Raw genomic sequence first — 13,069 nt, forward strand, 5'->3', positions numbered from 1 at the left:
AAATAAACTAAGTTAACGTTACAAAACTTTGAATATAAACTAGAAAATAATTTTGCAAACAAACTGATATCGTGGTTTCAAAAGATTAACAAAGAAATAAATAGAAAAATATCCTTCCATCTAAAAAGATAACAAAATTATTATATAACAATGATTAAGGGGATTAAAAGAGTAAACGAATGAAAACATAAACGAGGGGCTATTATAATCTATTTGATAAATAAATAAATTTCGGATATCGGATATCTGAAATATCCGAAAATGTCTACAATCAGTATCTGTATCCGAATCCGAAAATTCGGATATCCGAGTTTCGGATATCCGAAATTCCGGATATCCAAAAATTCGGATAAATTTCGGATCGGATTTTCGGATTTTCGGAACGGATATCGGATAGCGGATATTGTTGGACACCCCTATACGATGATATGCTCCTCTGGTTATTATTCTAATGGAGTTTTAGGCAAACCTCAAAATATTTTTCCTTTTCAAGATTTTATAGATTGTTTTTAATTTTTTTTTAAAACCGCATAATATATTAAAAAACATGTACTTACAAGAAGCTAAAGTAGAAGCAATAGATTTTATATGTATTTATATAACAATAATATAACGGTTATATAATATAAATAGAAACAGTTTACCATTTAACACATATTTTTATTAAAATTTTAACAAAATTCATGTTAGTACATTAGTCCTCAATACATCATCCCAACATGATATAAATTAGTCGGGAATCATTATATTATATTATATATATATATATATATATATATATATATATATATATATATATATATATATATTAGTTCACTAATTACTCTTTTACTTTTATCCATCTTCATTTCTTGTGAGTTTTCATCCTCTGTTAAGACTAGCAACAGTTATAGCGACAGATTCTCTATTCTTTCCACCATTAGCAGGATCTGGAGGTCCACCATCATTAGGAAAGTTCGGTTTTTCTTTTTTGTCTAATTTAGTATTCTTGGATTTTTTGAAGTGGGCTTGTTTAGCAAGTTCTTCAATGGCCTCTGAAATTGTTTCAACGCGCTTTATGATGTCAACTAGTATTGAAGTGACGGCGATAACGGGTATGGTTTCACTGATATCATGTTCTCCCACCATTACAGTTTGTAATATCGTATTGAGTTCTTCTTTCGCCTTTTTGCAACTTTCCATATGAATGGCAGATGCAGAACCAGAAGGATGCATCATTAGTTTTATCGACAACCCTAATTCTTTCATGGCCTTTCCTACTTCAGAGCTCATCTTCATGCATGGTTCTTTAATTGTTTTCTGAAGTTCTGAGGGAGCCTGTAACATCATTAACACATTATTGAGCAACTAAGCAAGACATAATGAAATCTTTTTACTAGTATAAGTAATATGCATATATGAAACACAGATCTCTCATACTTCAGTTTTTTTATCGAGGTATCCGTTAAGAGCTTCAATATGGTATGCACATTGTCGTGTCAATGCTCCGATCGTCAGGTATTGTTTCCATGGATGACGAAATCGAAATTTTCCATGTCCTACTTCCCACCATGCGAAATTTGCCTGCTTACAAATATACTTTGATTAATTATTCATCTACTACATACATATATAGCATATTTTAAAAGAACGCTACTCACAGAATTTAATGACCATATGTTGTTCAAAAACAATAAAAACCATTACTTTTTTAAAAGAAATTGCAAAATTTGATTACTTTACCTAAAGGGATATAAATTTTTTTGGAGCTAGTTGTGTCTTTTGTTTCATATATCCGAGTCCCAAATCTCATTTTTCACTGTATTTTTTCTGTGTAAATTCCTCTTCAAACGTTTTATTTTTTGAACAAGTTTTTGGTAAATGAATATTATAACATTAAATTTAGTGCTATACTATTCTCTTACACCAAAATGATGATAAATTTTATTTTGTTAATTTTTATTTATGTTTATTTTGTTCTAATCTATAAAAACGACTAGGGATTCCTCAGTAGCATATCATCATATCATAGCCATTTTTATAATTACCCCTCTAATTAGAAAACTAAAAAGATTGCATATAGTACCAGGGATTCCTCAGTGGCTTTAGAATTAAGGACGCTTTTATAAGATGCAAGCGATGGTTTGTCACCTTCTGTTATTCTGAAGTATTCACCTCCAAATCCTATAAAACATCTGTTAATTAGCGTTCTATTGAATTGTATTTATAACAAATAAAAAGAAACTTAAAAAAATTAACCATTTATAAAGTAAATTGCCGAACCTTCTAGGAAATTTGCAAGCTTTTCCAAATTTTCAGCAATGAGTTGATGAAGATCTTCACCAGCCCACACTGGGCAAACACACATGGAGATGATGATACAAGTTGCACCACCGAAAAGAATGGTTGATAATCGCTTATGAGCAAGCTCTATGATTCTTTCAACTCGATAACCCGATACAGATACGAGGCTAAAAGTCAGGATAAATATCAGAACCCCATAATCGTATCTTCTTTTAATGTTGGGAATGAATCTTGAAAAGGTGGCAGCACCAACTGTATTATAAGTTTAAAAATCAAAATTCACATTAAATATAATAAAGTTATAAGTTGTATATATATCTAATGCATGCATGTATACAAACAAACATGCTAAAACAAGCATATTACCTAATATGAAGACAAGACAACCAAGAACAATGGGTTTAGCGGTTGTCCCGAAGAGGCTAGCAAAGGATTCAGCACCGATGCCTAATGCACCAGCTAGTAGCGTCGCGAGACCTCTATTCATTCCTTTACATAAAGTCGCACCTAGTGAAAATGAACCAAAATTTTAAAAATAGGAACATTTACAATTTAATATATTGGTAAATACTTGCTACGTTAACTAAATTACAATGTTGATAGTTCTTATTTTTGGATTGTGTATGCGTGTAAAAGACCGAAAGCCGATAAGAATGTTTAGTTGGTTAGTGAATCCATATATGTAATATTTTGTACTTTTTGTTACCAGTTCTTTAATAAAATCGTTTACCTATTCAAAAACAAATCAAATTACAATAAAAACTACTCACCTACGGTGTATTCAAAAACAACAACCACAGTTAAGATAGCCCACATTCCAGCATCGCCCATTCCATTGTAGAGTGGTTGGAGATAGTAAACCATTGAGACAAGAGTAATCGCTAATGCTACCTTCAATGAGTGCACAATTCTTCTAGGGTCATCTACCCCTATGTTCTTAGCTTTGATTGCAAAATCCACTATGACATGTTTGATCTTTGAAGAAGAGGTTGCTAAGGCTTTAGGGAAAGTTAAAAGGGTGGTAGGCTTTTGTGGTGGTGAAGGTGAAGAAGCATTCTCCATGGCTATGCTATAATCAAGAGGAAATGAAAGATTGCTTATCAAGTGAAATGAGGTTGGACTGATATATAAGTAGGTTGAATTCTAATGAAATTAATTGAAATTGAAATTTTATCATAATAAAAATATGTATTTTATATAAATAGTAAAAAGTGGCTATTACTTTTGATTATTCATGAATAAAAGTAACTACCCATAAAAGTTTTATTGTATTCTTTAACACTAAGTTAATTAAAATCTTTAGTAATTTGGGTTTTTAATTTTACCTTTATATAATATACATTATGAACCAGCTGTTCTGGCTTCTTTTTGTTTGTGGTGAGTGGAAGTACAGATTTTGCCTTTTGAATTTCTTTAATAAGATGTTCACAATTTTGTTTAATGAAAAGATGTGCATTTACTTGTAAAATATTAATGGTAAACTGATTTAGGCAAAGTATAATGGAATGCAAAAAAAAATGTATTCAGTTGAAATTATACTTTTTTTCAGTATTTAACGCCATATATATATATATATATATATATATATATATATATATATATATATATATATATATATATATATATATATATATATATATATAAAAGTTAAGAATTGCTTAAATATATGAAAAACCCTTTAAAGATAATAAAATTTGGGTTCTAAAATTAATTTTATTTATATTTTATGATAAAAAATTATTAAGATTATATTTAACGTACTATCTGAAAACCTAGATGATAGCTGAAAAGCTATTTGTTAACTAAAAAAACTAGTTGTTAACTTATAAGCTAACATGATATTTAGTAAAAAAAATAAATGATAAGTTAGCTCAAAATATCTAATGAAATAAAAATATTTTAAAAAATTTGTTTTTTTAACTAATTAAAGGTGTATTTAAAAAAAAAAAAAAGCCTATCTTTTGCTTACTAAAATAATAGTTTAAAAAACTCAGAAAAATAAACTATTTGTGAACCGTCAAACACAACTTATATAATAATAATAATAATAATAATAATAATAATAACTACATTGAGGAAATAAAAAACAAAAACATAATAAAGTTATGAGTTTATTAACTTCTGTAGAACACACTAGAACCGATCAAAAATAATACTATTGTTATTCAATATAAAAGATAAATAGAATGTTATATCAAATATCATTAAATAGTCGTATATAACTCATAAGTGGCAGCCTCTTCTTCTTCCATTTGTTATCACATTTATAACTGACAGTGGACATTGAGAATTTTAATTAGTCAGGAAAATTAAAAAAATGGGCTGATTTTATCTGACATGATCATAAATTTTCTATTAAAAGTTTGCTTAAATGATACACATTATAATATTTAATATTTATAAGAGTCAACTTCTATTAGTTTTTCTATGAAATGTTATATATAATGTAAGTTTTAAAAATCAAAATTAAAAATAAAATAAAATAAAATAAAAAACAAATTTAGCCATATTTACATATGATATCCCGTAAATTAGTGTAATATTTTTTACTATCCACAAAGTAGCCATCAATTTGGTAACTAACCCACTGAAAATCAATATTTCTCTTTTATAATCACATAAATTTATTTTGAGTACCTTTAGTTTTCATTTGCTACCTTATGTCTATGTTTCTTTCACTTTCTATCCCAAGCTTTCTTATGTGTTTCCTTTTCCTACTCATATAAATTCTATTGTACTCGTTTACTTTAAAATGTATTTGTTTTGTTCGAAATTAAAAAATAAAAGTCAACTTTATTTATTAAAATATTTTATTATTAGCTAAATATATAAAATTGGATATAATTTAAGAATATGTTACATAGTGACAGACCCAGAAGAAAATATCAAAGGTAGCACACATAATTTATAGAGACACCATGTTGGAAAATTATATTATGGCGAAAAATTTCTCGAAAATTTCACTACACCAAAAACTTTGAGGGGTAGCAAAGGCTACCCCAAATAGTTGTTAGCATAAAACAATTAGGTGAGTAAATGTATGATTTTAATTATATCTTAAAACTGAAAATATCATAAACGTATAAAAAACCATGTATCTTTTAACAGATCTACTAGTAATTTGATTCGAATTTAAATACTGAATTTAGGTGTATTTTTTCTCGAGTTTAACTAAGAAAAGACTCAAGTTTTTTAGTAGGCAAAAGTTTACAATTGAAGTATTTAAATAATGTCTAGAATGAGAAAAATCAAGGTCTTTTAGGTTTTTACTTTATTTTTATTAAATCATTAAGTTTCATTTATATGACCTAACATATTCTAAATATATAAATTTGAGAGGAGAACTAAGATTTCCAAACCAAAAATTTGTGGTTTGACAAATCTTGTATGGAATCAAAATTTTATTATTTCGAGTAATTTAATATCCAAAAAATTGTCAAATAAAATGCGTCCCAAGCCAAAATATCACAAGTAACGCCTCTTCCTAGGTCATCGCACGGAAAATTATAACCGAAATCTTTTTTATCGACAAATCCAAGGTGTACTCCTAAAAGTAAAGGGGGTTCGAAGAGAGATTGATTGTGCTCTTAAAGTTATGAATCTACTGACTAGTCCAACCCCAATATCTTGATTTTTAGTAGCAATACTTCGCGAATATATATATATATATATATATATATATATATATATATATATATATATATATATATATATATATATATATCATCTGCTAATACACGGCCAATTAATTTTTGGATAAAAATCTTGTCCGTCATTATTCCATTTCGAGGACTTACAGAAATACCTTGAACGGTGCCACAATCTATTCGACCTACAACAATGTGTTGTACCTTTTAAATATTGTTGGAATATATATATATATATATATATATATATATATATATATATATATATTGATATCAAATTGTAATCTTCATGTGTGCAACTTTCTTGTGCATAACTGTGGGATGTTACATGTCTTTATTCTCTACTAAGTATCTACTAAAACAAACTTCATAACTATCATAAACAATATCAAGATGATACGACTATATTTTCATTCAAAGGTGCAATGCTAATTTTTTCAAAAATAAATATAATTAGAGGCTGCCAAGCATCCACGAAGGTATCATGTTAGTATTTCTGTGGGTGGTTTGGAGTTTTCAGAACTTGAAGGCACACTCCTCAGGTGTTAAATCTCACTAGGTGCTGGCTTATGAGGTACAATCTATGTCCGTGTTCTGGTTTAATGCGAGGAAAAGAAAGGGTGTACCCCTGAGGTGGGTTGACTGGTGTTGTGATCCCGTTCTTGAATGTTACACTAGAATGTAGCCAATTCTCCGTCTGTATTGTTTGTTTTGTTTCCTTTTTCTTGTCTGTTTTTCCTTTCAAAGTTTTGTACCTCCTAGCCACTGGCTAGTTTTCTGTTAATGCCAGCTTGCCGTTCGAAAAAAAAAAATGAAAGTTTTAATTTTCATAGTCTCTTTATATAGACCTAGACTTTTGTTTCCTAACTTGCTTGGAAATTGGAACCTAATATCATTATATCGACAACCTTAATAAATACTCATAAATTATTGTGGCACTTACATTTAGATCCCTCACATGAATCAAATAATTTAACCTTTGAAAATCTAAAAACATATGGTATTTTGGACCTTTATTACCCACATGAACATGTTCACATTAAAATTGGTTGACATTTATATGATGTCAAAAAAACATAAAATAAGAATTAAAGCATGAAAAAAGATGTTACTTAAAGTTGTGCAATAGAAACATTCTTATGTAGTTTGTGGTATAAAACTAAGATGTTTAGTATTCGGGGGCCAAATATGATAATCTTGTATACATTGATTGTATATTTAGAAAATTACAAATTCTTTAACTTTCGTCTCTACCTAATTCTTGACGTCACAGGAATATAGGATCATATAAACTCCGCCGACACCGTACAGCTCCGTACACTGCATTTGGCTGCTTCGGCAATCAATATAACGTCATGAATAACAAAAATATTACTATTTTGGTGTATTCACTTGTTAAAAATTAAACTGATCTAGTAATTTTTAAAAGAAAAAAAAAGCTAAAATAGCAAAGAATTTCATTTTGTTACACTTTAATGATTCTTTAAAAAATTAAATAAAATAATTGACGTTTTTGAGTGAAGAGATTATAAAAGACTGAATATATGTTTTTAGTGTTTCTTTTGAAAAAAAAAATTTATTTTAAGTTTAGTTTGTACTTTTGTTTCATCTTTGCGAGGCACATACCGGAGGTCATTTTTATGACACAGTCATTCTATATATGACAGTTGTTCTCACCTTGCCGAGAGAGAACTGCCAACATCTTCCCTCGCTATACCACATTTTTAATGGGATTTTTTAGGTTTGTTGGATGATTTTATTTGTATTTTTGTTTTAAATAAAAATTCATAATTATCAAAATCAAAAACATATGGTATATATAACTATTGCATTATAATTTTAGTTTTAGGTAATAAAACGCGCAATAAGTAAAATCTCGTATTATTATATATTTGATCTTTTTATATTATTAATGAATTTATAATAAGTGGAGTGGTACGTGTGTCGTACATTATCATGTCCACCTCTCATGGTGCGTTTGTGGTTATTATTGCGATCACCGTCTCCCTTTTCTCTTTACATTTTTATATCACACCAAAATTTAAAATATGTTAACATTTAAGAATAGGAAAATAATTTTAAGGGTAATAAATTATTATGTTTGTAAATAATCACTTAATTTTAAAAAAAAAAAAAAAAAACATGAGCTACTATTATTAAATTCATTTAAACCGTTCAAAACCTATCATTTTGACTAGATATTAAAGATTAATATTTTTTTTGTATTATTTACCATTAAACGTTTTTAATACGATTTATCATTACATTATACCATCTTTTTCAATCAACATCATCCACTCCCCATCAACCCGTCCATCTTCAAAGCAAACACCACATTCGGTCACCACCACAATCACCCATCTTCGCCATTCATCACCACAACAGAAAAACTAATCTAAAATCCTTTAATGGCGGTGCTTATTGGTGTCATTCTATTGAAGAAGAAAGGGTCGAAAGATTGATGTGGAGGTGAGGGGGTTATCGCAAAGTAGTGAGGAGGGAGAGGAGCAATGGAAGGTTGAGAAATAACATGAGAGATGTCCATGGCAGTAAGGTAAGGGTGGAGACGTTTTCACCGAATAGGAGAATTAGGAGATTGTGCATTTTACATTGTTTTTTTTTTCTAAATAAACTTGTAAAATGATGTTATCTTTTTTCTTTGGATTTGTGTTCTCCAGAAAATTGATGATGGCCAGAAAAAAAAAATTAAAAGTGATTAGATAGTTACAAAATTTAGTTTAATGATAAATTATGTATAATAACTTGAATTTTACGGTGTTTTTGAGCAACAAAAATGAGATGAATGTTGGTTTTTGAACATATAAACTGGTCTGACGTGCAATAAGAGGCCAACATTGTAATTTTGAACAACAAACGGGAGTTTAATAGTAAATCATATACAAAAAATAATAAGATGACTAAATGTGTATAAAAATTATACTTCAATACCCAATAGAGCCATTTTCTCTTTATGAATCTATAGATTGTTAAAAAAGTTCTAATAAATTAATTCACTAAAATATCATAGTTTTCTTTCCATTTCAATCTCCTCGTCAATCAACTCACCATCTGGTCTTGAGTACAAAGTCTCAATAACATGTGTAACATCCCGGTGTTCATATACTTCTAAAATCATTTTGGAATATTTTTATATTGCATTTCAGTCCCTATGTAGAAGGAAGTGCCCATTGGAAGCCCTAGTGCCAAAGTTGTAATTTTAGAGAAGTGGGAGTACGCCATGCGTACATGCATACGCTTAACGTACTAGGACGTGCCCTAGTACGTTGTGCGTACATCAATGTATACGGGGCATACTCGCCAAGTGTGGAAAACCCTAAATTTTAGGGCTAAGCCCCTATATAATCATCCTTATAGCCTCATTTCCCTCACCTTTTTCAACCTTCCCTTTCCTTGAGACATTTTTGGCAAACCCTAGCCCTTGAGTGTGTGTTTTCAGCTTAAGTGTATGCTCTTGGTGTGTAGAAGAAAGAAGAAGATTCATTGAGGAGCATTGGTGTGGGAGCAAGCTTGTAGATCTGAGATCCTTGCCTCTTTGGGAAGCTCCAGAAGGTATAAAGCTCTAACCTTTACTTGTATTTCCTTAAGATCTTGCCATGGGAAGTTTTATGTGCTTTAGTCCCTTTTCTTGGCCTTGATGAGTATGAGCAACTCTAAGACCAAAGGATCTGTCCTTTCACAAGATTTGAGGTGCTTTAGGTTGTAAAAATGTTATCTTGGCCCATTTAGTGCTTGCATGCTTGTTATAAATGTCTTAAATGGTTAAGACAAACTAGGGTTTTGGGTTTTAGGACTTATTAAGGCATGCATGACCATAAAGTTGGAAACTTTATGGTTTGGGACACCTTTTTAGGCTTTAGATCTGATTTGGGACGTTTGGACTCGTTGTATTAAGAGCTTATCGGAGGTTTGCATGGACACAACGTACGTTGGGCGTACATTAGGCGTAGGAGGTTAGCTGCTCGCTTTTGGTCAAGGGAGGAGTACGCGGGGCGTAGAGGCTGAGTACACTGGACGTACTCAGTTGGGTTGACTTCTCATTGACCGTTGACTTTTGTTGACTTTTGACCTAGTTTGACACTAGGGGCATTTTGGGTATTTGTTGTGAAGCCTAAGGTTGGGTCTTTCCATGTGTATAGGTGATCTATAAAGTGGAATCGTGGAGCAATATTATTTTCTGCTACCTGTTCGGATTTCCAAGGTGAGTTTTCCTTAGTGCACTTACGGGTCGAAGGTACCAAGGCCGACCCTTTGGATTGTTATCCTGGTTTATCGTATGATTGTGTACTGTAGTGATCTGTTAAATATGTATCCTGGTAGATAGGATGATAGCATGTGGTAGTTATCTGTAAATCTGTTTATTTGTCTAATGTCTGGTTATATGTTTATTAGTTATGCGTATGCTGACATGTTATGATTGGTTGGGTTGAGGTAGTCCTCCTTTGTGCTGAAGGCCAAGATACCCAGGGCAGAACGGATAGACTGTAGGCCCTGCGAGGCGGTCCAGTCATGCCGAAGGCCCGGTGGACGGTCCAGATAGGCTGAAGGCCCGATGCGGCGGTCCAGTCATGTTGAAGGTTTTGTGAACGGTCCAGATGGGCTGAAGGCCTGCGAGGCGGTACAGTCATGTTGAAGGCTCTGTATACATGTTGTTTGTTATTGTTATATGTATGGTGTGTTAGTAATTTGGGGGAAAGCTCACTAAGCGTTGACTTACAGTTTTGGGTTATGTTTCAGGTACTTCAGAGGATCGCGGGAAGGCAAAGGCGTGACCGTACACATCCTCATGTTTTGGACTTATGATTTTGGGAAAACTCTGATATGAAACTGTTGGATAAGGTGTCTAAGTCCATAACTATATTTAGTATGTACTTGACCCGACTTGGCATGGTCCATTTGGGTTGCATGGCATCTCAACAATTGGATAGACAAAATGAGAATAAGGACACTTATGATTTGTTAATATATTCTAATATATTTATATGAAATCATATTATTTAATTAGTATTGATCAAGAATTAATTTGGAATTAATATTGTGATCAAAAGAGACTAATTAAATATATGGGGATTGATTATGTAAATCTTTCATTCTTATATAGTGGGCTTATGGTCGATGATTCACTAGATTGGGATAGGACCCATTGGGTGCTCCATGGATGCTCTATGGAGGTTAAAACCCATGGATCGTGGGGGAAATGAAAAGCCATGCACATTAGGGTTTACATGGTGTAACCCTACATGTGACACATTATATAAAGAACTTCATATGGAGCAAAATCGGCACTAAGACTAAAAAGGGTGAGGGCTAGCCGATTTTGTGATCAAGTGTTCTTCTCTCAAGTTATTCCAAGAGTTGTGGTGTTGTGTGAAGCATTTGAGGCATCACATTTGGGGTGCTAGGCTCACAAGGTCTTTAGGAATCCAAGCAACAACAAAGGTATGCCATTCTACTAATTTTTTATATTACAAGTACCCCATGCTATGCTAGTTAGAATAAGAACCTTGGAAAAATCATATTTGCATGTATATTAGAGAAAACATAGATCCAAGGTTTCTAGGGTTGCATGTACACCATAGGAGTGTTAGAATGCTCAAAACCCATCAGTGGTATGAGAGCCTAGGCTTGTTTTCTATATACTTGATGCAAACTGCTTGAAAAAGTCGAATTTCTGATAACTGTTCAGTGGACTCGCCGAGTCCATGGGGGGACTCGACAAGTCCAAGTGAAACTTCATACTACTTGTCGTGTAGGTTCGTGCACTCGGCGAGTAGGAGGCCCTGTGTACAGATTTTCGAGTTTTGTTGTTGGAAATGGACTAGAATCATTACCCTAAACTGTTTTGGACTTATAAAATCTGTTTTTGATGTGGTAATGATTATGCTAATCGATTTACAATGGTTATTATCAAATTTTCAAGTTTTATATATGTTTATATGATTCTTGAAATTGTTGATTTGAATGTTCATGCTTATGAGTTTTAGTATATCATAGGAATTATTTGCAAATTATTTGTTAGTGTAAGTCTTGATCTTAATGCCAATTAATAGACTCCATAACTTGTCCTCAAGTTATGGAATATCAAAAGTATTTTCTTTAAAGTTATTAAAAACTCATAAGTTATTGAATATGAAAGGTTTTGAATAGTTTCAAAACTTGCCCTCAAGTTTTGGAATTTGTAAAGTCACTTTAGAAAACTTTAATTCCAAATCCTAGAGTTCTAAAAGTTAAAATTCAACCCTTATACTTTATAGTATTATAAGTTAATAATATATATATATATATATATATATATATATATATATATATATATATATATATATATATATATATATATATATATATATATATATATATATATAAGAGCAAGTCAGTTTTACCGTTAGTAGGCCTCATTCACAAAGTCGGTCTATAAGGGGGGTATAAGGTTGTTACCTATAAAATGGCAGCTTAATGGATTTCCACTCTCACCCACCGCTTCCTTGACTGGTGGAGGGTCGTTAGCCGAATGGGTAGGACAAGGACTATAATTCTCATTAAAAGTATAATGATAAATATAAAGTAACTAAACCTTTTATAAATTCCCAATCTTAGTTACTTTAGGAAAATGTGAATTTGGTGCTATCCCATGAAATTACACTTTGTACCTTACCAAGTCGTTGGTGGAGCGTGTGTGGGTAACCGACACACTAACATGGACTAGTAAGAGTGGAAAAGGGTGACTTAATGTTTATCATAGATCGGTGGAGTGTGTGTGGGTAACCGGCACATCGATTAGGTGATAAAGATTGAGGGTACCAAGTTAATTTGCATGGTTATTCACACCTTGTTTGTGATCCTCGGCATCCCAGTCACAAACTTGAGAGGGCACAATCGAGATTTAAACATTCCATTGAAAAGTTCAATGAATCTCAAAAGATCTAGGAGTTTCAATCCAATTAAAACCTAATAATTTATTTCGTTTTTCATGGTGGAAATTGGTGAATCGTCATTCGCCTACCTTCAAATATTTTATAGCTTGGATTACGACATCCCTCTTCCAAGTTATAAAGTATTGTGTTGGGTCCTAGCCTTAATATTACATTTGGGTGTCTTATTAAGGATTCCATATCTAATATAAA

The 13,069-nt window shown here is 31.5% G+C and overlaps 1 protein-coding gene across 1 annotated transcript; it reads right to left on the reverse strand.

The window, feature by feature from the left end:
• Positions 1–832: 832 nt before the first annotated feature.
• On the reverse strand, positions 833–3,362 carry LOC145121013 (aluminum-activated malate transporter 8-like). Its single transcript, XM_079056800.1, has 6 exons — positions 3,054–3,362; positions 2,650–2,790; positions 2,263–2,535; positions 2,066–2,163; positions 1,420–1,563; positions 833–1,317 (listed from the first exon to the last, which is right to left on the reverse strand). The coding sequence occupies exons 1-6, from the start codon at positions 3,343–3,345 to the stop codon at positions 862–864; spliced, it is 1,404 nt and encodes a 467-aa protein (XP_078912926.1). The 5' UTR covers positions 3,346–3,362; the 3' UTR covers positions 833–861.
• Positions 3,363–13,069: the final 9,707 nt, after the last annotated feature.

This window comes from Lactuca virosa, chromosome 6 (genome assembly GCF_052849685.1).
Source record: "Lactuca virosa cultivar CGN04683 chromosome 6, Lactuca_virosa_CGN04683_v6, whole genome shotgun sequence".
Classification (NCBI taxonomy): domain Eukaryota; kingdom Viridiplantae; phylum Streptophyta; class Magnoliopsida; order Asterales; family Asteraceae; genus Lactuca; species Lactuca virosa.

What these genes read in the sequence shown, in the direction of transcription:
- LOC145121013 (XM_079056800.1), bottom strand. Translation starts at nt 3,345, where the DNA reads ATGGAGAATGCTTCTTCACCTTCACCACCACAAAAGCCTACCACCCTT. An exon ending in TTGTCTTGTCTTCATATTAG is followed by an intron (nt 2,536 to 2,649) that starts GTAATATGCTTG and finishes CTTATAATACAG; the next exon opens with TTGGTGCTGCCACCTTTTCA. An exon ending in GCTTGCAAATTTCCTAGAAG is followed by an intron (nt 2,164 to 2,262) that starts GTTCGGCAATTT and finishes GATGTTTTATAG; the next exon opens with GATTTGGAGGTGAATACTTC.